The sequence below is a fragment of the Petaurus breviceps genome, unplaced genomic scaffold, assembly GCF_028583685.1.
Source record: "Petaurus breviceps papuanus isolate PSGF00001 unplaced genomic scaffold, PetGlider_PUasm1.0 128, whole genome shotgun sequence".
Taxonomy (NCBI): Eukaryota; Metazoa; Chordata; class Mammalia; order Diprotodontia; family Petauridae; genus Petaurus; species Petaurus breviceps.
Window position 1 is genome coordinate 11,540,472 of NW_027185664.1, and position 23,191 is coordinate 11,563,662.

The 23,191-nt window shown below is 38.3% G+C and overlaps 1 protein-coding gene across 1 annotated transcript in view; it reads right to left on the minus strand.

Moving 5' to 3' along the window:
• Positions 1 to 16,888: 16,888 nt before the first annotated feature.
• DCC (DCC netrin 1 receptor) overlaps positions 16,889 to 23,191 on the minus strand; it is a 1,052,419-nt gene continuing 1,046,116 nt past the window's right edge. Inside the window, exon 30 of the mRNA XM_069102085.1 lies at positions 16,889 to 17,092. Coding sequence (XP_068958186.1) covers positions 17,003 to 17,092 — 90 coding nt within the window. The 3' untranslated portion in view covers positions 16,889 to 17,002. The remainder of the gene's footprint in view (positions 17,093 to 23,191) is intronic.

Below are 23,191 nucleotides of genomic sequence, written 5' to 3' on the forward strand. Positions count from 1 at the left end.
TCCAGCTAGGGGAAACTCACTACCTCTCAAGGCAACCCATTTCACTTTTGAATAGCTCTAATTGTTAGTAAAATCTTCCTTATATCATGCCTGATTTGCTTTTTTTGCAGCTTCTCTCCATTGCTCTTGGTTCAGTTATATGCTGGAGCCAGCTGGTAGGAGATCAGGGGAGCTACTTGTTAAAATTTCAATGTCAGCATTTACACATCAGATATGAGTAAATGCTACAAATTTTCAACATATTAGGAGACACCCTGTTCTCCAGAGCTAAGGTCCAGCAAGCAAACTGTGACCTGACCTTGGCATAACAATAATGCTTTGCACTCACCCTCTGTCTGGATGATCTCACCCTCTGGCAAAAATTCCATGGAATTATTGTATTGCTTTGACTAGCACCAGGTGTTCTCTGAGCTAGGATAAACTTGGACAAATACCCATGTTCTGGTCATGAAGCCCTGATACGAATCAAGCTTATGTCATTGTTACTGTTACCCCACATTTTCAGGGCTACAGCTGATACACAGGCAATGGTATAAGTACTGAGATCTACTCACACTGCCTTGGATCCCCCTCTTAGGGGAGGGGCCCTGGCACGTGTGTTCTTGCTTACAAGCTGTTTCCCTCACTTTGAAATTGAACTTTGTTTGATTGCTGGCTCTCCTAACCCTAGCCTATTTATTCTTTTTGGTTCCAGCCAGCCAGAGGTTAGAGGCTGGATCTGTCAGTTAGATGAAACCTTGGCTTGATTTATATTTTATTGATTGTCTAGACTTGTGAAAGTGATGGAGAAAATATTAATAATGTAGATAAAATTTTAAAGTGAGTCATGCATATTTTTTTCAGATAGTTGATTGTTAAATTTATCTAACACATTCTTGTCTTAGTTCTATCTTATGGAACCAAATCAAACTAATTACTCTTCCTTATGGTTATATGTTATGCCCCCTCCCCCTCCCCAAGGGGGTTTGTGCAAGGTAACCCAGAAGACTACTTCCAGCTTTTAAGATTTGTGATTCTTTAAATGACCCCCATTGGACTATGGGCTCATCAAATATCTTCTTTCTTTTCATATTTACCTTGTAAGTGTCAGAATGAAACTTGATTTCTCCCGCTTTCTATCATTTTTCTCAGCAAGCTATAATACTTGTCACCAAATAAAATCCTATAAAAAAGATTTCTAAGAATAGTTGAGGCAATAATGACCTTGTTTATGAAAAACTGGAGAAAACATACTTAACCAAACTTCTTTCATTGTTCTTGTGTAGACTTTGGGAGCACAGAAAACAGGAAAATTATTTTTCCAGATTCATCAACAATCTCAGGTTCATCTTTGTTCACAGCAATAGCCTGGAGGTAACTGCCACTCCCCCCTGGTTTTAGCAGTAAAAGAAGTGGCCCCTGTGCCACTTTCCTAAGTGTTGGGGAGGAGGTTGACTCAGGTGCAGAATCTCAATGTCATGGCCATATAGGTATATGGAATACCTGTAATTAAAGCAGACTTCTTGGTATACATTTTTGATTTCTATTATTCTTCTGTATCTAAATGTGACGAATGCCTATTTTATGGGTAAACATGACTCTAGGAAAAAGGAGACTTCAGGAGTTCTTGATTGGGACTGTACTGGGAAAGTTAAAAAATAAAAGAAAAAAAAAGAAAGTGCCTCAGGTACATTACCTCAAGTACAAAGAAGTCATAAGGGGCTGAAAACCAGGATTTAAAGTACAAAAATACAAATGGATAATGAGTTCTGCACTAAGTTAGTTAACAGAGATATCACCTCTATGTTTGTGTAGGGGTGGGGTATGGGGACAGGGCATATATAACCCAGTGACATTTGACATACCTTCCAAAGTGAAAAGATGCCAAAAGGAATTGTGCCAATGAGAAGGTTATGCAACTAGACATTGCAAAAAAGGGAATGGACAGGGTGGCCAGGTGGTGCAGTGAATACAGCACCAGCTCTGGAGTCAGGAGGACCTGAGTTGAAATCCAACTTCAGGCACTTAACACTTACTAGTTGTGTGACCTTGGGCAAGTCACTTAATTCCAATTGCTCTGTCTTCCCCCTCCAAAAAGAAAAAAAAAGGGGGGAATGGACAAGAAAAACAATATGAATCATGATATTGGCTAATACTTTCTGAATAAATTTATAATTTCTAGGCAAAATGTCCTCATGTGCTCAGAAACTGCCCAATTGATTAAAAGTTTTAAGAACAGGAAAAAAAAGATGATTTTCAAATCTTGTCATTTTTTAAAGTTGAGATATATATATATACAGACAAAGCTTTGGAATTTAGTAAGTCCTTTGGTATAAACAAAAGTCATTTAAAAAGTATTCCTTTGTATGAAATTTCAGCAAGAAAGCACTAGAGCCAGATGGCTAAACATCTGAGTTTTCTCAAACATTCCATAATAAACCATATCCAATCTTAAATGAGATATGTAAACATTCTCTAAAGCAATCTTATATTAATATAGCAAAAATTCTTCTTCCTTGAAACAGAAGCAAAAATGCCGTGATGAGCACCCTAAAGAAATCCATCTTGCAGTTTAATACTGCTGGTAACCTCCCAAATTAACCTTTCTAAGATTAAACATATAAGTACACACACACAGACACACACACATGCACACACACACCATATTTTAGCTTGCTTATTTTACTTGCTTATGTAACTTTTTGGTTCAAAAAATATCTATCCTTGAACACTTGAGTGACATCAGAATGACTGAAAATCAGACTAAACTTCTATGTTTAATAGTTAATAATTTAGGTAAGAAATGGGAAAAGCATGTCATTGAATCAAAAAAAGAGAAATGCCTTTAAATGCTATTATATTAAATATTGGATACTCTTTTTTGAATAAATATACATGCATAACTAATTATGAAAGGATAGCTCCAGGAAACCATTGCTTCCTGGGCATTGATACAATCAAGTGTGTGTGTGTGTGTGTGTGTGTGTGTGTGTGTGTGTGTGTGTGTGTGTGTGTTTATTGTGAAGTTTTTAGAAATCTGCAAAGTCCAGTGCTCTTCTATTCACTAGAAGAAAATATTGCTGCTATTCAGAGAGGAGGCTTCTTTGTGGTCTTTAACCCTCTGGCCTTTTTCATTACTTGACATTGAACTTTATCATCTAGTATAGATATATTCTTTATCCTTCTGTCCAGTTTTGCACAGAAATCACCAAATGGTATATATTGAAAATTTGGAATATTATTTTAAGTTTTTCATCAAATTTCTAAATGTTATTCCCTACCAAAGATACTTGTTCAAAAGCTGCAATTAGGTTCATGGTGACTTATTTGCTTACAATCATCAAAATTAATACAAGGCAAAATCACCACACATTCCTCTAACTGATGTCTCTTGCATCTGGAAAGATAGTTAAACCCCATGCCAGTCAGTGCTTCCCCAGCCTGTCTTCATCTAGCTTCCCTAGCTCTTGCCTTGAGGTTAATTTCTCTTGATTGATTAGAGGTCACCATGTCTATTCCAGCCTAGGCCAACACACTATTCTTATAGCATGTCATCTTGCCCAGATTCTGCTGCAATGATTGTTCTGTGAGAGTATCAACTACTTCAGAGGAAAGACTGTCTTGCCTTTTGTTTTTATATCTAAAGTCCTTAATAAATGTATTTTTTTCTTTCATTTGCTCATCTTGCCAAGAATAAATTATGAACAATACTTCCATTTGGCAGTAGATTTTTATGGTTTCTTGTTTTATTTGAAGCAATAATGTTGCTATGGATAGTTTCTTCCTTTGTAAAATAATGGGGAGGATGGGTAGGGTGGACTAGATGGCCTCTGAGGTCCCTTCCAGAACTACATCTTTGATCCTCCAATATGGTCTGCTGCCACAGGGAGACTGCTAAGTCATTGACCATAGACAAAGAATGCACACCAATATCAACAATTTAATGTTTCAAACAGTTTGTGATTCTTAGCAACCTCCTTGCTTATAAGAGGTGCATGTATTTAGTTGCATGCATTTTTGTCCATTGCGTGTATTGATATGACCGATGTAATTGTTTGCATTATACTCATCCTTAGGCAATCAACCATACCACTTAAAAACAAGATTGGTCCTTGGAAAGTAAACACAGTCAGTCAGTGGCATCCAATTCAAAGCCTTTAGATTTGAATTGAATCTGCAAGAGCTTATGCTGTCATGGCTGAACCTTATCTTCATGCCATGTAGAGACATGACAGTTGGTCTTCTATGGAGTGAATGAGAGATGTAGGAAATATTTTAGGTTGCATATACTAGGAATGCAAGAATGAAATGAATAATATCAAATCAAATTGTTGAAGAATAAATTAGCACATGAAGGTATGGATGACGGTATCTTAACCAAAATTGCTGCTTGAAAAAATGTTCATAAAAATGTGTGGTAGCAATTTTTGTTCTCTTCTTATAAAGGAGACTTTTCAGCTAAAGATTTCCTTTAGCTCCTTGTGAGGATATAATTTATTCACCTGGACTCTAAACATTGTTAGGATATGATTCGGGATATGCTAGTCCATAGAAATAGCCTTATCTAACTGACAGATAGCTGCTTTGTACCTTGACTGAGAACAACACAATAAGATTGCTTAGCTTAGACAGAACCCAGTTTGTGAGGCCACATGAGGCAAGATGTATTAGAGGTAGAAGGGTTCTTAGAAGATCAGGCAGTCCGATCTCCTCATTTTATAGACAGACAAATGGGGGCTGAGAGCGATGGCTTACTTGGTTTATCCAATAATCACAGAGGAGTTAGAGCACAACTGTAACCTCCACAATGTGTGAAGTTATAGAAGCGTCTCTCTTCCTTTGGGCTGAGCTTGGTCATGAGGGTTCGTGGTGTTAGTTTCTTTTTCAGTGTTTGTTGATGCTTTTTCGTTTATACTACTGTGATCAGTATCCATACTGTTTTCCTGGTTTTCTTCTTCCTTTACTTTGCGTCAGTAAGTCCATGCAAATCATCCACAACCAGTTTTTAGGTAGTTTTTTTCTTTAATTATTTTCATGAACATAAGAAGTCTACGATGTGTTTCCATTGGCAAATCAATCAATAAACAGTTATTAAGCACCTACTATGTGCCAGGCACATAGTACCAAAGGGTACAAAAAGAAGGCAAAAGAGTCCTTGCCCTCAAGGAGCTCACAAATTGGGTAGAAAGCACCTAAATGAATATATGCAAAGAATTTCTATGTTGCATAAGTAGGAAACAATTGAGAGGGAGGTGACTAGAATTAAGATGGGTTAGAAGAGGCTTCCTGTAGAAGATGAAATTTTATTTAGGATTTAATGGCAGCCGCAGGAGATGGAGATAAGGTGGGAGAATATTTCAAGTGCAGGGGAAGAGTTAAAGAAAAGTTCAGGAACTGAGAGATAGAGTATCTTGTCAGAATATACCTGTTGTATTAAAATCTCTTCTGAAAATGTGAGAGGGAGAGGGGGGGGAGAGGGAGGGAGAGAGAGAGAGAGAGAGACAGAGAGAGAGAGAGAGAGAGAGAGAGAGAGAGAGAGAGAGAGAGAGAAGGATTAATTAAAAAAATAAATAAATAACATTATTTCCTTCCCTGAAGTCCTTCTTTCTTATGCCTTATCATGTTGAGGAAACACATTTGGGTGCTTGAGGACATGCTATCAGAGCATAAGTTCTAGCAAATTCTACCTAGCTGAAAATGCTTTCAGCGTGACCTAGTGATGACCTATAATGATTATAGTATTATACTATATTATGGAAACACTTTTTCTATTAGATAAATTTAAAATAATAATAATAAAAGAAATGATATTGTACTGAAATGGTTCCATAATCAACTGCTATGAGCACTCTATACAGTGATACAGAACACTATCACCACCTTCTATAGCACTGGTGACATGGGATCCACTAAGCCATAAGGATCCATGCTGGCCACACAGTGACTTAGAAAATCATACATCAACATTCTCTATGCTCTATTGTATTTTTTGTTAATTTTCCAGCTACATTTCAGTTTGCTACAGGCTGCACTTAGAGTGTTGTGGGCAGCATGTGGTCTGTGGGCTGTGCTTGATGCCTCTGTTCTATACCATCTTTACCATTTTGATTCTAATCAATAGCTTTCTCTATAAATGATCGCTGCAATATTCTGAAAGCTCCCATCTGGTTCTTTTCAAGCCTGTCCATCTGTGGCCTCTCACTATTGCTAATCATCTTTATAGCTAGTATTTACATCATACTTTCAGGCTGGCAAAGCCCTCTACAAGTACTATCTCATTTTATTGTTAGAATTGCTCTGCAACATGATTTCTATTGTTGTTCTCATTATATAGGTGAAGAAACTGAGGTAGAGGTTAAAGGACTTACCCAGGGTCACACAGGTACTGAGTGTCTGTGGCCAGTTTTTTACTTATTTTCCTGACTCTGATGTCCATCTGCTGATGCTACATGATACTTGGCTCATAATATCAGGGTGTTTGCTCAATGATTCATCCCACTTTTTTTTTTCTGATCATATATATCCTTGATATATTTATGCTGTTTTGCTGTTGTTCTCATTCAGTCGTTTCAGACATGTTCAACTCTTTGTGACCCCATTCAGGGCTTTCTTGGCAAAGATACTGGAGTGATTTGACATTTTCTTCTCCAGCTCATTTTACAGATGAGGAAACTGAGGCAAACATGGCTAAGTGACTTCTCCAGGGTCACGCATCTAGTAAATATCTGAGGCTAGATTTGAACCCAAGTCTTTCTGATTCCAGGTCCAGCACTCCATCCTCTGTACCATCTACTGGCCCTATGCTGCTTCTCATATGCAAGTTAATGGTACTATTGGTAAGTACATTTGTCACATATACATGTCCCAAGAACCTAAAAAGGAAACACAAAACAAACATGAATGCCAAACAGTACAACTGAATTCACTCTCTCTGATTTTCTGAATTCATGACTTGGATCCCAGTGACATCATCATGACCATCATCAAAGCGAACATTTAAATGGCCCTTGCTCTATGCCAGGCATTATGCTGAGCACTTTACAATTCTCTCATGTGATCCTCACAACCCTGTGAGGTATGGTGAGGAAACTGAGGAAAACAGAGATTAAATATCTCACCATGGGACATAAAGTTAGGGTCTGAGGCCAAATTTGAACTCAAGTCTTTCTGACTCAAGCCGCAGAACTCTAGCCACTGTGCCACCAAGCTATACAGGTTTGACATTTATTAAGGCAATGTATGTCAGAAACCCATGGCTTCTTTTTCTAGTACAGAATTCAATATTTGGAAAAATTCCATTGTGAGTATAACCAAGAAAAATCTTGCCTGTGGAACATGATACACAGAGCTCGCATGAACCAAATTCAGTGTTACCTCTGTCAAAAAGACTTGCAAATGAAGGAGAGAAGCAACCAAATGAAGAAGGCTTAAGTAGTTCAGTTTAGATTCAAATAATAGAAAAAGAAGAAATCCCAAGGAAAGCATGAAGATGAGGAATTAATCCACAAAGAGGTATTTTGTCAAACTTACATAAAGAATTAGGATACATATTAGCAGAGACAGGAAAATTAAGGGATTGTCACTAATTTATAAAGGAGAATAGTAATTAAAACCTGGAAGGAATATGGTAGAAATGACTTCAGTTATTTATTTCAAGATATCTCTTGAACTACTAATGGGGCCATTTCCCTCATCCCAGAAATAATTGTTTCAGTGGCTATTGTAAAAGGTTATAAATGTCTCAATTTAGGAAAAGCTAGGGAAAATGGTCGCAGGGGGATTGTAGTAAAATAAGAAAATGGTGAATACAGTGGATTTAAAAGATACACATTTATGCATTGCAATTCTATCACTATCAGGAAAATCTGGACTGAAAAGAATGCAGCTAAAATTTTATGAAAGGAATCCGAATCTGAAGTCATTGAAGAAGATGCAGCAGGAGCTTCCTTCCTACCTCATTCTCGGGCTAAGGCTTACTTCCTCCAAACAGCTGCTTTAGCCATTTTGTGGGAATTGACCTGTGAATTGAATCAGACAACTGCCCAATTCAGGGAACAATTGCTATGACTAGTGTTTTGGACTCAAGAGAGGGGGAAGGGATTTGTTCTGCTTGTGACCTCATTTCTGTGACTGCCCAGGCTTTCGTAGGTGGAGTGAGTTGCCACTGTGGAATAGAGCTGACATGATAAATTGATTTGGCATCAGAAGTCCTATAGCTACTGTATCAAAATATGCAATTAGTAGCAAAAGGTAACCTCCACTGTGGTCATGTCTCATATTCAATTGTGACAAAGACACAGCTGGTCTGATTTATTGTGTCGGTCCTATAAGAAGTGATGCCAAGACCTGTGGATCCCTGCTATTTGCAGGATTGTAGATAGGCTCCATAGTTGTGGATTGGGGGAGGGTCTATTCCATTCAACTGCTTATTTTTTTTTTAAGCAATTGGGGTTAAGTAACTTGCTCAAGGTTACACGGCCAGTTATTTCTGGGTGTGGTGCTAAGTATCAGCCGGATTTGATCCCAGGTTATCCCGACTCTGAGGCCGGTGCTATTACTCACTGAGCCACTTGGCTGCCCCTAAGCAATTGGGGTTAAGTAACTTGCTCAAGGTTACTGGCCAGGTGTTTCTGGGTGGGTACTAAGTGTCTGAGCCTGGATTCCAGCATTCAACTGCTTATTGATCAGTATTAAGCATCTACTACTAGTGTCAGGCACTGTGCTGGGAATAAATTAAGAGGCAAAAGATAATTCCTGCCCTCAAGAATTTACAGTTTGATGATTATATGTAAACACTGTTTATATCTGCTGTCATCATGGAATCTGCTTGAAGGAAAATATCTCATTCACCTTTAGGTATACGACCTTGAACATCATGGGGATTTAGTAAAGGTTTCTTGATTCAAATTGAATTGAATTGAAACTTTCTGAGCCTTGACTTCTTCATCAGTCAAATAAGGATATTGAATTAGGCTCATTGAATAAATGAGGACTCCAAGGGTATGCCCAGGCACATTAATGTGCAGTGAGTTTTGGGTAAATGTACCCCAAATTGTGTGGAATCACACACAATATAAATTCAAGTCATTATTCAAGATTAGAAATCTCATCTACTGATTATTCATTTTGAAGAATTTTTAAGTGACTATTAAACGTAATATGCACTAAATCAAGATTATGGTTTTAAATAGTAGTTTTTGGTACTATGATGTCAGAAACATTACGTAGTTATCTTAATAAAATTCTACTTTAAATATATACTATGCTGGTTTGCACACATTACCTTATATATGATCTTCCCTAATTGTATGGAACTTGAACTTGTATTGGAATGAAGATGATCATCTATCCCCACAAGTGGGTGATTTTTTTTTTTTTGTAACCACAAAGGGTAATACTGTGGTATAAGCAAAAAGTTTTAAAGCCACATGACTGGATGATCCCTAAGCCACATCCAACCCTAAAATTCAAATTCTAAACTGTCCAAGTGAAGAGTCAAATTATTCAACCCATTTTCCCTTTGTTCTCAAAATTCTTTGCATACTGAATACAATGCTTACTACCCTTTAAACTTCATGATCTAATCTATCCAATATGAATTCCTTTAACATAAACATTTGTACATTTTATTAATTATCTTTTTTCTCATCTTTCAATTATTTCTAGTTTCTTTATAACTTAAAAAAAACATGATGAGCCAAATTTGATAGATTGGATCATACTGCAGTGGTTGGAATGCTGAACTTGGAGCATTGAACTTGGGGTGGAGTTGGAATCCCTTTGGTACCTGCTAGCTATGTGACCTTCAGCAAACCACTTAACCTTATGGACCTCAGTTTCTTTATCTGTAAAATGAGGAGGTTGGACTTGACCTTTGATGTTCCCTCCTGTCTCTAGCTCCATGGTACTAATTACTATCAAAGGTGTCTTTTCTGACTCCTGCCTACCCTCTCCTTATTAATAGGATCTGTGAGTCCTAGAATCTATAATGAATCCTAGACTGTCATATCTTACAGAGGATAGTCTGAAATTTTCCATTTGAAGATTAAGAAGAAAAACCCAAATAGATATTTATTTGGGTAGACTGATTTTAGTCTAAAGGAAAAAACGATGGATGTCTTCTTAAAATCTCTGTTAAAATCTGATTGAGTGATTCAGTCTCTAAATCTATCACTTATTAGGTAGCTCTCTCATTGCCACAAAGAGTTACTTTTATTTTTCTAAAACTGTCTCAGTTTTTTAGATTTTTTTTATTAATTTTTTTTTTGGCTGCAAGTCATTTTAGACATCATTTAATTGTGTTCTCATTTGACAGCTAAGGAGGCTAATACCGTGGATTGCTCAGTTTTTGCCCTTGAACCAGGGTTTTTGGACACTTCCTTACTCTCTTCCCCTGTACTAACCTCACCATGTTTGCCTCTTCCCTTTTCCACTAGACCCTTGAAGGCTTCCCTGGGCTACTAAATTTTCACCTTATTGTGCTCCATTTAAATAAAAGCTTCTTGAGTTCAGGAACTGTCTTGTTTGTTTGTATTTATATTCCTGTGCTTAGGAAAGCATCTGGCTTATATTAAGTGCTTAATAAATGCTCTATCATCTATCCATCTGTCTATCTATCTAGCTATCTCCTCTATCTTGCAGAGGGATTAAATGCAATTTAGTTAAGTATGCATTTATTAGGCTTCTATTAAGTATGAGATTTGGAAGATACCATGACTACACAAAACTCTCTTTGCCCTCAAGTGGCTCACAATCTCCTGGGATTACTTGCTTAATGTCAATAATAAGATTGTAGGTAGTGTCAGAGTTAAAGCTAAAGCTGAGGTCTTTTGAGTCATAGCATCAATGCATCTCAGAGGTCATCTAGTCCAACTGTCTCATTTTACAGATGAGAAAACTGAGGCCCATGGCTTAAGTGAATTACTCAAATGCAGTCAGCATCAGATGTAGATTTGAACTCAGCTCATTTAAATTCATAGCCAGTATTCATTCTATTGTGTCCCTTCCCTGTCAAGTGATCTTTTCTCTCCGGGAATAGTGCAGGTGTGAGGAACCTGAGAGGGGGAGCGGAAGTCTCAGGAAGAGGTTCAAGGATCTGGATGATTTCCACCGCATCTTCCTATCTCTCCCTATCTTTTCAGCCTCTTTTGTTCCAGTCTTGACATGCTTTAACATTTTTATACAAGTAAAGCCTGCTTAAAATATCCCGTAAGAGCAAAACTGAAAAGGAAAATGGAAGAAATGTTCACCTCCCCCCACAAGCCAAAATACAATCTGAGAGGAATTTGTAGAGGGTTGCGGGGTAGGGGAGATGAGGATGGGAAGCATGTTGTAGATAGGGGGCCCAAGGGTGCCTGGTCTGTTGTATTTGTACACGAAGAGATTGTCGCTGATTGTTTTTGTTGTTTAAGCAGCAGTTAACTTCTAGCACCAGCAAAGGAATAGCAGAGCTACAGAGCCCAAGGTGATGTTCTCATAGGGTACATACACAAAAAAGCAAAATCCACAAGAGGAATTTTATATCAAAACTTTATTAAACAAAAAAATGCACCATTGGAATACCATTTCTATAAAAAATGAATATGAGACTGCTCTACAGTGCATTACAAAACCCCCTTTTCTTCATGTAGTAGTATACAAGATTGTGTGTAGAAACAGTCATTTATTTTTAAACTGTAAGCAAGTTTCTTTTCTGTAGAACAAGATTTACACTTCAATATTGCAATCACTAGTCTAATTTGGTTAACAATGCTAGAGCTTGACAATTTAAAGAAACTGTTTATAGGCTCAAAATACCCCATTTTTAAAGGTGTTTTGTAACAACGAGAATTTTTTCCCCCACTAAGGCTAGTTAAAGCTGTAGTATACCCATTTCTACCAGAAAAAAACTTACCACTAGCACACTAACAATGGTTTGAACTACACACGGCAAAGCCCTTTGAGTGAGTGCCTAGCATCGATTTCACAAATGCTGTGATTATCTTTCACAGTTTGTCTTAACCCCTTTTTGATCTGACCTATTGGGGGAAAGATTGACACTTCAGTAAGATGGCTCTGCGTGGGGCATCCTCATCCTCAGGTGGGAACCAGCTGCTAGCTCCCAGGAGAGCTCGCTGAGACATGGGACACTGCAGCTTTAACAGCCCGATCGAGGTGTCCAACCAGATATTCCTTTTATTTTTTTTATCATAAATTATCCAAAAAGAAGATCACTCTAAATAATAAATTAAATATTACTTATAAAAAGTACACCCCATCCCCACCCTCCCACCCCCAAACAAGGTGACAATTCACAAAGGTCAGAATTGTCAGCTCTACCTTACAATAATAAAAACAACCTTGCTCCTTCTATCTCCTCCTCCCACTCCTCTCCCCAACATTGCTTGCTTGCATTTGAAAGTACATGTACAGCATACAGTGAGATCCACCAGCCCCATGACATTTCACTCATGACATTAGGCTGCCTCTGGATGCTGTTCTCCAGTCCAGTCAAAATAAAACGAAACAAAATGGAATAACAATGTTTAAGTGAACGAATGGTCTCTACTGAGAGCAAGCCTTCAGAGAGCACACCAGAAGTCAGACCTGGCAAAAATTAGTCACCAGAAATGGGGACATAAGAGATCCCAGAATGGAAGCAATAATACTGAATTGCTTTTCTGGGCACGGGCTTTGCCTCCTGTTCTACTTTACTCAGCACAGAATACCCAGGCATTCCATTTCAGAGGCAATACCTTTTGAAATGGAATATTTGGATAACAAAGTATTTCGATCCATGGATACAAGTGCTTTGGGATGCAAAGAACTATTATAGCACTAGGTGCCCTACCTGTGACTTTCTAAAGTATTACATCTGAGACTTTAATATTGGGCTCGCTGGATGAAAGGTTTCCAGTGCAATATAAAAGTCATCTCTGAAAGTCACCACAGTAATACCAACTGTAAATAGCTATGCAACAGTGTTCCAGAAATGACAACAAAGGAATTCTTGGGGAGATTTGATTTTATGAACTGCTTCGGCTCTCCAGTATTTTGTGAGCTCTCTTTAGCATTGGTAGTTGGCGGAGGCAGAATACTAATCCAGGCGTCTCAGTAATGAGAGATTCGTGAAATGACTTAGGGCAAAAAGAGGGGCGGGCTAGACCCTGCTTCAGATCTGTTTGGAAGCTCATGAAGGTTGATTTTTGTTGTCAAACAAAACCAGAAAAAAAGCAAAAAGAAAACCCAAAACATACACTCACAGCTGTGAGGCTGTGCACTGACTTCGTTTTCCTGGCTTTTTCATAAAGTACAAGTGGACACACTGCGGGAATGCTAAGTCTGGACTCCTTTCTGATTCAGGCAGGACTTTGGAGGCAGCCTGGTTTTCTGGGAATTGCAACCCAGATGCCATTTTAGCACTCCTCTATTAAGCTGTAGCAAGATTCTCGAAGATCGTTCTGTTGAACCCAACCTAATGGGCCAATATCAAGAATAATCTGTAGTAGCCTCCTGGGCAGCCTCAGTGGGTCCCCTATACTGCGGGCCCCTGATTAGAAAAGCAAAGAACCAGACTCTGTGGTCCTGAATGTTGACTAAGAACTCTGAGTTCAAGCTAAGTGGCTATTGAAACTAAGCTAAAAATTCCTTTTGTTTCCACCAGGGCAAGCTACCAAACAGCCCATTGATACAAATTACAATTTACTTAAAGGGACTAGCAGATTCCATTTCCACCACAAGACAATGTAGCCATTATAAATTCACCTCTTAGGGTCCTAAACGGATCTGTTTTCCTCAAACTGATTAGGTTTTAATGTTATGGTACAAAAAGATCTTTCTGATTAACTACTGATTGTATGTTACTTAAAAATGAAGTTCCAGTGTATACTTTAAATATGTCAGTAGCTTATGTTTCTGTTATGAGAACAATAGCACTATGGCTGGGTAGTTATTGAATGTATATTACAAAGAACTAATTAACTTTTGGCTACCATACCACTAAAATTCACTTTGCTTATGTAGAGCTCTCTGTATTTGCTTGTCTCTGACGTACACAGAAGTTTCTCAGAAAAACCTTTCCTATCGGGTAAAAATAGGAAAGGAAAATAACTCCTCAGAAATAGGTGTTTGCCTGACAGTTTGGCTTCTGTGAATGTGGGGTCAAAGGGCACATTGCCAAGTTGTATTTAAGTCCCAGTGCTAAGAGTATCTGGTTTAGCTGTCAAGTGGAACCCTATGGGACTCAGAGATTTATGAATTTAAAAAAATCTGACACTGCCTAAACTCAGTTGGGAGCTGGAGCAAAAACAGAGGTCACTTCTACCATTCACAGGTTATTTCTTGTCAAGAGATTAGGGGACTGGGAAAATTAAAGAGTTACCTGAAAACCCTGAGTAGGTAAGCTGTAGCCTTCCAGGAATGGTTTGAGGAACCACAGTTCTACATATGCTACATCAGCCATATGGATTTGGGGCTTAAAGAACTTGTATCTCATGGTCATACTCTGACTCATCCTCTACACTAAGGCCTGGCACAGACACTTATTTTACCACTGTTTAGTGAGACTTTACCACTACCACAAAAACATTTGAATGATTAAAAAATGACCAGAACCAAGAACATTTAGAAAACACAAGGCCTCTGAAACAAATTCTCCAAATCATCTCCCATATCCAGAACTCATCCAAAACCAAATCACAAAGATCTGAATTGTTCTAACATTTCTATCTCATTTCCAAAAATGACTGGCCTGGATAGGAAGGACTGAGAATTTTTATGAAAATTCTAGTCAGTTCTCTTGAACTGCCTATGCTCATCTGACATAGTAGATAGCTAAATGCCTTGGATTCAAGATGTAGGGACCAAACAAATCTTGAAGACTGAGGACATCCACTCAGGGAGGATTGGATACCTTTAAAGTCATACTGCTCTTCTATGACTTTAAAGGGAAGGTTGTCCCTGGGGAATAAGGGACTCCATTAAAGACATAAGGCGTCCCTATTGTTATCTTTATATTGAAGTGGTTGGCTTGTTGATTCTGAAGGGATTGCATACTAGCATGAGGAATTCCCCACTCCAAAGAGTCAGACTTCCAGAATCCCTGATGTCCAAAAAAACAGAAGCAAATGCCCTCATACAGGTAATACTACATAATTCTTAAGAACCACTTAAATACAAATTTTAGCAAATTGAAAAGCAATTAGCACTTTTGTTGAAGGAACAATTTCACAAATGGATTCTGATGAATGATTTGAATGAGCTCTCTCTGACATCAGATTTCCTTCCTGACGTTAAACTGTAAAAAAATAATCTGAATTATTACTTCTGTTATGTTGCCATTTTGCTCAAAATATTTCATTCAGGGATTCGTATATAATTACCCACCTAATAAAAGGAGCTATTAGGTTGTAAAGATCCTATCCCTTCCATGCTCTTTTAAAATTATGACCCACTCAAGCTTGAAATCAAAGGCAGAGCTGAATGGAATAATTCAGCTGAAACGTTCTTATTGGGTTTTGTAGTCGCCTAACTGATAAATATGCAAATTAGCTCCCTTTTGGTGATTCAGCTGCATAAACAGGGATTAACTCTGAATGCTGGCTGAAAATTCAGCAACTGAAAGTGTACACACAAAATGTTCTTAATTCAACCAGTTAAAAGTTGTTGATAAACACGGTAATATAAAGTTAAAATTCTAGCAGAGAATGAAGATGCCACTTGGAAACACTTCCTGAATCATGAGACACAACTTTGAAAAGGATCCATTGGATTTATGAAGTTTCATTAAGTGTCAAATGGGGCCTTTCCCTCTGCTTGCATGGAGCTCAACACAGCAACAGGCCTCAGTGATCACCATTGGCCATGTGTGGCTGGGTCCAGTTGTTTCAGTGACCTGTCAGGAGAATCAGGAAGGACCCAAGGAGGCAGTCCTCGTGAGTGAAGAACTCTGCCTTTGCTTTCTTCAGGTCTGCACTTCAACAGTTTGCTGTTTCTGACAAGGAGTGAAGAGATCACTGGTATCCTTGCCAGGCAGAGTATGAAGTCAGCCATCTCTTGGGGAAGACAGAGTCTCTGGGGAAGAGAGAGGAACCTCAGTCCTGCCTGGGCGCCTGAAGGAGGATGGCCTTGGTGAAGCTTTGAAATGTCATCACAGTGTGGTATGGCCCCAAAGCCACCCATTTTGAAAAGTGTTCTATTACAAGCTTAAGCTCATAATTACTGTGTGTCTGAGAAGATTGCATATTGTATCCTCTTTCCAAAAATGCACTGTAGCTGGCAGGATGCCACCCATTGAAGATTTTTTATGTTTCTATTCTCTGTTCTCCAGACGTAAATGCTAACCAAGAGTGGATATACAAATACTTGAGGAAGATGGGTGAATTTTTACAGCCACTTGCTAATACCCACCATTTGTGCAAGATGAATGACTGAGTTATAAAACAATAGGCATTCACTGTCTCTTGTTTGTTTTTGTTTTTTTTTGTGCTGTTGGGGAATACATCCAATCCTTTGGTGCTGTGTAATAAGAATTTCCCAGGGGTGTTTTGTGGTTGAAAGTAAAAGACAAGTGATCTCCACTGATTTAACCATGACATGGAACAGGCTTAAATAATGCACTTGCATGTTGTAATGTTAGACTGACACATTTAAAAAACAAAACCAAACAAAGCCTACAGAACTGCAGGCCGCGGTTATGAGAAACAGATGCATTATTTATGAGAATATAGTCACTGTGTGGCTAGCTGATCAAAGTCAAGGGCCAGAGAAACTCTAGAGACTTTAACTTTGATCTTGCTGTGAGACACTCCTTTGTTGCTGATGTTGCTGTTGTTGTCTCATTTTGAGAACTCTGAGATGCACGATGGGCATTGGATGGGTGGCATGTACTTCTCCAAACCACTTGAGGATCTTTCTTTAACTAGGCAGTACTGGGGATAAGGTGATGTGTTTTGTGTGTGCAGGTGTTTGCGGGCACATCATTCTGTGAATGAAATCCTGATATGCTGCATTGTCCCGGATAATCCACCTCCTCGATTCACAACTTTTAGAAGGCCGAGCCTGTGATGGCATTGAGTTGCTTCATCAGCCCTTCCAAACTTGCCATTTGTTCACTCAAATCGTCTTGTTCATATACCTGTGAAAAGACAGAAAACAAGTCATCAGTGCGTATTATAGTTACTATGAGATATAGAATGTCTAGTCCTATACAATTAACTGTGTCCCTGCAAAAGCACCTGATAACCTTTTATCATAGGACCATAGATCCATAGACTCAGAAGCTCTATAATGCAACTACCTGGCATTGCAAATGAGAAAATCAAGACTCAGAAAGTTAAGTGATTTGTTCAAGGTCATACAGGTAGGAGAGATTTGAACCCAGGTCACCTGACTCTAGGGTCAGTCTTCTTTCCTTGACTTCATGCTGCTTCCCTTAGAAAAATTTTAGTCAGGAAATTACCTAAAGCTACCATGCATAGATACAATGTGATGAAGAGATTCTTCAATTTATATATGACCGGAAGTGAAAAGAGACTTTGTAGAAAGTCCACAGGGAATCTTTAAACAGAGGTTAAAGTATCACTTTGGGTGGCTATAGCAAAAGGGACACATAATCAGATGGGGGTTTGGACCAGACCAGTGATGTCAAACTGAGACAGAAACTGGACACCACTAGACTATACATAATTATGCCTTGTAGGCTGAATGTTGACTTAGAAAATTACAAACTAACATCTTCTATGTTCTACTGTATTTTTATTTATTTTGCTAAACATTTCCCAACTACATTTTAATCTGGTTCAGGCTACAATGGGAATGTCATGAGTTACACTGTGGCTGCCATATGTTTGACACCTCTGGGTGTCTGGATGCCCTCTGAAATTCCTTCTAGCTCTGATTTTGTGATTTCACATTTGGTAGTATTTCACAGTAATGATTTATATTTAATTTCTTTTCTTTTTTGATACAATATGGGCTATTTTAATTTTAAATAGTTTGCCACTAAGCAAAATTGGTTCTCCCAGAGCTGGGAATGTTTACAGATAGAACTGTTAAATATCAACCTGTAGTAAATCACAACTCACATTCATAGCTTGGTCCCCTAGAAAGATGATTCCTATTTTAGGTTCAAAGATATAGTCTGAGATTCTTCATACCTAAAACTATAACTTATGAGTCCCTACTGTTGTGCCTACTTTTAATAGGTAGCCCATAGATATAGTTAGCTCAAACAAAAGACATTTATTACATGGCATTGAACAGTGCTTGCAAAAATTTCCCTTCTCTTCCCCCCTTCCCATGCCATAAACCTAGGATGTATATTTCCATAAATATACACATTAGTTAGAAGACTGGTCACATCCATAGAGTAAATTGGTGATGAGGTTAACACACAGAACATAAGTAGTTAAAACAACTCATGCCTCTAGTATTACAAGTCCCCAGTGTTATTTATCTTCTTAGAGTATCCTCATAATTGTCTCCCTCCTACCCCCAATTCAAGATGTCTTCAGGGCAGATCATTCACATGAGTTCCTTGGGCCTGATCTTCTCTGCTGCTCAGCTCCTAACTGCCAGGATGAATTTATTCGTAAATATAGCTGACTCTTTTATGTGCTGCTAAGGGTCACGCTATTCAGAGATGCCTCCATACACTGCCTCTATTTTGCCTTGAACCCTGACAGGTGCAGTGTCCCTTAATGGGTAGATAGTTTTGCTACAAAGTGCCAATGATGGGGTACCTGGGGTCTAGATCAATTTGTGAAACCAACTTGTAAAACCAGTCTGTGAAGTTGTAACTGCAATTTGTCCTTTCCCACCCTCGAGCTCTGCCCCTTCTCCCTATCCCACACTCCACCTAGGCAACACCCTGTGACCCCTTTGTTCTTACTTAATCTCTTGATTTCTTCCCAGGCCTGGCCCACACCCTCCTTTGTCCTTGCCTTTTGTCTCCTTCGACCTGGCCCAAATCTTATCTAAACTCTCTATTCACATGCTGCTCCTCTTGGTCAGCTCTGACCTTTGTCTATGCACTGAGGCCCCTCCCGTCAGGCCAGCCCTGACAATGGCAGCCCTACCCTTTAAAGGTAAAAGCCTGTACCCCTCTCAGTCACAGGTCCCCTAAAAGACTCCTGCCTGCTTGGTAACAATAAACTTCTACCACTCTCACTCCAATTAAGCCTGAGACCTTGAATTCTTTCCAGACGATATTGCAGGTTTTCTGGTCTTAGATAAGATCAGAATTCCTGCTGAACCTATTGGGATCCGTCCCCCATCACCTTGGGTTATGAAAGTGGGAGGATAGACAAATTCCCTTCCTCTGCTAACTCAGATGAGGCTACAAGGGAAAAGATAAAATATGATCTCCCCTGAAGAACAGGTATTTATTTTGTTTTTTTCTATCTATTTTTTTCATAGCTGTGTCTGCTCTAGATTATAGACATCAAACTCCTTAAAGCTATTCCTTACCTTGACTTTGGAGAATGTTTATTTATTGTTGTTGTTGCTTTTAAAGCCATCAATGGCAAGGCCTACCTTTGGCTAGTGAAGGGCTAGCTATTCTCTAATTATATCAAAGATAACTTCATAGGCCATAAAAGAGTAACAGAGTGTTCACACTCTATCCTTCATTTAACAAAGGAACATCTTATTGTTTTTATTATTTGCCCTTTCTGTGATCTCACCGACTGGAGAATGTGTGTAGGGGCATCAGTTGAAGTACCCTGTCTGATAAAATCCCTTCCCACTCTAAATGCGCTATAAATTTAGGGCAAGCCATCCTTCACTTGGGTAGCTAGAGGGTGCAGTGAATAGAGTGCTGGGCCTGGAGTCAGAAACAATCACCTTTCTGAGTTTAAATCTGTCCTTAGATACTAGCTATGTGACCTTGGGCAAGTCACTTAATCCTGTTTGCCTTCAGTTCCTCATCTGTAAAAAAATGAGCTGGAGAAGGAAATGGCAAATCATTCCAGTATCTTGGCCAAGAACATGACAAATGGGGTCCAGAAGAATTGGGTGTGTCTAAAAGAACTTAACAATAATATCCTTCAATACTTTAAGGATATACTTTGGGTAGTATGGATATTCCCTCATTCCTTCCTCTAATGCAGGTCATAACTGCTCTATAGAGATTTAGTATAGAAATTCCAAGGATTTCTGTGGCTGAAAAATTCAACCTAGTATTGAGCTTGTTTGAATTTAGCTATGCTAATCCTCTGATAACTGTTTGTTACTTGACTCAAGGACAAGGACTCTTAGGAAAGAATAACTCCCACATATATCACATTTAAGATATAAAAGATAATTTTACCTATAATCTTGTGACCTAAATAAAACAAATATTAGGATTCCAGGACTCTGACATTTCACAGAAAAAGAAGCTGAGCATGGAGATCACGATCACATAACTGGTATTTGGTGAAAGTAGAATTCAACTCTAGGTCTCTTGGTCTGAAAGGTGGATTTTTTTCCTCTTTATCAGGAAATTTATAGATATCTCCCAAATTCTCTAGGCAATGTTTAACTGAGGTATTAAATTTCTAGCAGATGTTAAACATCATTTCTTCTACTGAAATCAACAATGACAACTGAAATGCCTATGTAGATGGGCTCCATAGATATACTATGAGGCATAGTCCTGCTTTTTCTAAATTAGGATTTGTCATTAACTAACTAACTGGCCTCAGATACTTACTGGCTGTATGACCCCGGGCAAGTCACTTAACCTCAATTTCCTCATGAGCTGGAGAAGGAAATGGTAAATCACTCAAATATCTTTGCCAAGAAAATATGACTGAAACAACTGACAAAAACTGTGAAGTTGAGCCATCACTTGAATTCTCTGTGATTACATTCCCTTCTCTGCAAAATATCAAAGTAACAACACTGCCCCCCATGAATTGTGAGGATATTGATTTTTTAATATATCAAAATCAATGAACAAACATTAAGTAAATACCTACTATGTGCTGAGCATTGTACTTGGCCTTAGATATATAAAAACAAAAGTTAGAGCATCTCTACCCTTAAAGGATTTACGTTCCATCGTGGAAAACAATTCATACACACAAAAGCAAATATGAAATATACACAAAATCATGATGGGGTAATTTTGGGGAAGTGGGGATAGGGTGGGATTGCACCATCTGGGGAGGAATTAGTGAAGACCTGGGATAAGAAGACACAGATGGGTTTGAGCTTGAGAATCCACATTTAATTGGTGTGAGCACTTAATCTACTGACCCAGACAATCTTTTATTAGACAATGACAGAATGTTAAGCAATGGAAGAGAATTTAGAGATCCCCTAGTTCAGTTTCTCTTTCTACAGTTGATGAAACTGAAGCCCACAGGAGTTACATAACTTGACCTTGGTCAAATAGCTCTCTTAAATTTAAGAACCAGGGCCCCAGACCCCATTTTTAAGGGGCAGCTATGCGGTACAATGAAGAAAGAATTAGACTTGGTTTCAGAAAGACTTGAACTCAAATCTTGCCTCAAATTCTCTCTATGTGGCCTTGGCCTAATCTTAACCTTTCAGTCTCAGTTTCCTCATTTGTGAAATGGGGATAATAATGGGATAAAGCTGCAGCAATTCACGAAATCATTTACCTAAGATGTAAATGGGTTGAGCATTGTATCAGTGAAACTACACTCACATTGCTTAAGTCATAGAGCTTTTGAAGTAATGAATTATTATTTATATCAATTGATGTCCTAGAATGAAAAGTTATGCCCATATTCATCATTTCTGCAATGCCTCTGCTGTCACACGTGCTCATGGCTTCACAAAGAATATTTGAGTTGGAAGGCAGATTAAAAGGTTACTAAGTTTGACCTCTGTTTTCAAAGCATAGGGAAGGAGGTTCCTTGATAATTACCACTAATCCTTTAGGTATACTTAGCAAATGATTGAAGCAGTATCTGTGTGCTTAGATTATTTCTGTGTGACAAAGAACACACACAGACAATAGTATGATGAATTTGTATTAAACCATCCACAGTCACTTAGTTCATTCTGTGACCAAAGGCAGCTGTCTTGGTTTTGAGGTGCTTTTCATGGCCATCAGTCAGAATAATGCTACCTGGGGATAATCAACCTAACCTTGGCCTCAATTCTAGTGTGAACTGTTCAAGTGACTTAACCAGCCAAAGACCATTAAATAGGATATTTTGGTGCAGGAGGGGGTCTGATCAGGAAACTTCTGAATGAGTCTTCCAATATACAGAACCTGAATCTTTGTCATAAATTGGCATTTCCCTTGGAGACAGACATGTAATATTGTTGCAGGCATATTTTGCCTGGTAAATATATAAAAATTGGCTCACCTTTGATTTCAATGTTTACCATTAACATTTTCTTCATTACTTCCTTAATTTTAAACAACCAATAATACATCAAGCCCTGATTTACCAATTCACCAATTTGAGAGGTGTCAATGCTCACAAGGAAAATTTAATAACTGGCAGAGCTGATATGAGCATAATGCTGATTATAGCTCAGCACTGATAGCCCTACACTTTGGGAATGACATTATTCACTTTAAAATGATGTGTCAGCTCCTGATTGGTCCTCATGTTTCCCCATGACTGAGAGGAGAGAGAGTAATTGTTGAAGTTGATTCAACACTGAACTAAATGAAGGAAACTATATTTTGCTAAACAGTACCATAAACAAGGAAGTAATGTAAACATTTTTATAGCAAGTTTCTCTGATAAAGATATCATATCTCAAATATGTAGGGAACTGAGTCAACTTTATAAAAATAAGAGCCATTCCCCAATTGATAAATGATCAAAGGCAGTTTTCAGAAGAAGAAATCAAAGCTATCTGTAGTCAAATGAATTAAAGCTCTAAATCACTGTTGATTAGAGAAATGCAAATTAAAACAACTCTGAGGTACCACCTCACACCTATTAGAAAAATAACATTACAGAAAAGGAAAATGACAAATGCTGGAGGGGGTGTGAAAAAAAAATTGGGACACTAATGCACTTCTGGCAGAATTGTGGATTGGTCCAACCATTCTGGAGAACAATTTGGAACTCTTCCCAAAGGGTTTTTGATTCAGCTATATCATTTCTGGGTCTGTATCCCAAGAAGATCAAAGAAAAAGGAAAAAGGATATATGTGTACAAAGATATTTATAGCAGCTCTTTTTGTCGGCAAAGAATTGGAAATTGAGGGAATGCCCATCAATTAGGGAATGGTCAAACAAGTTGTAGTATATGATTGT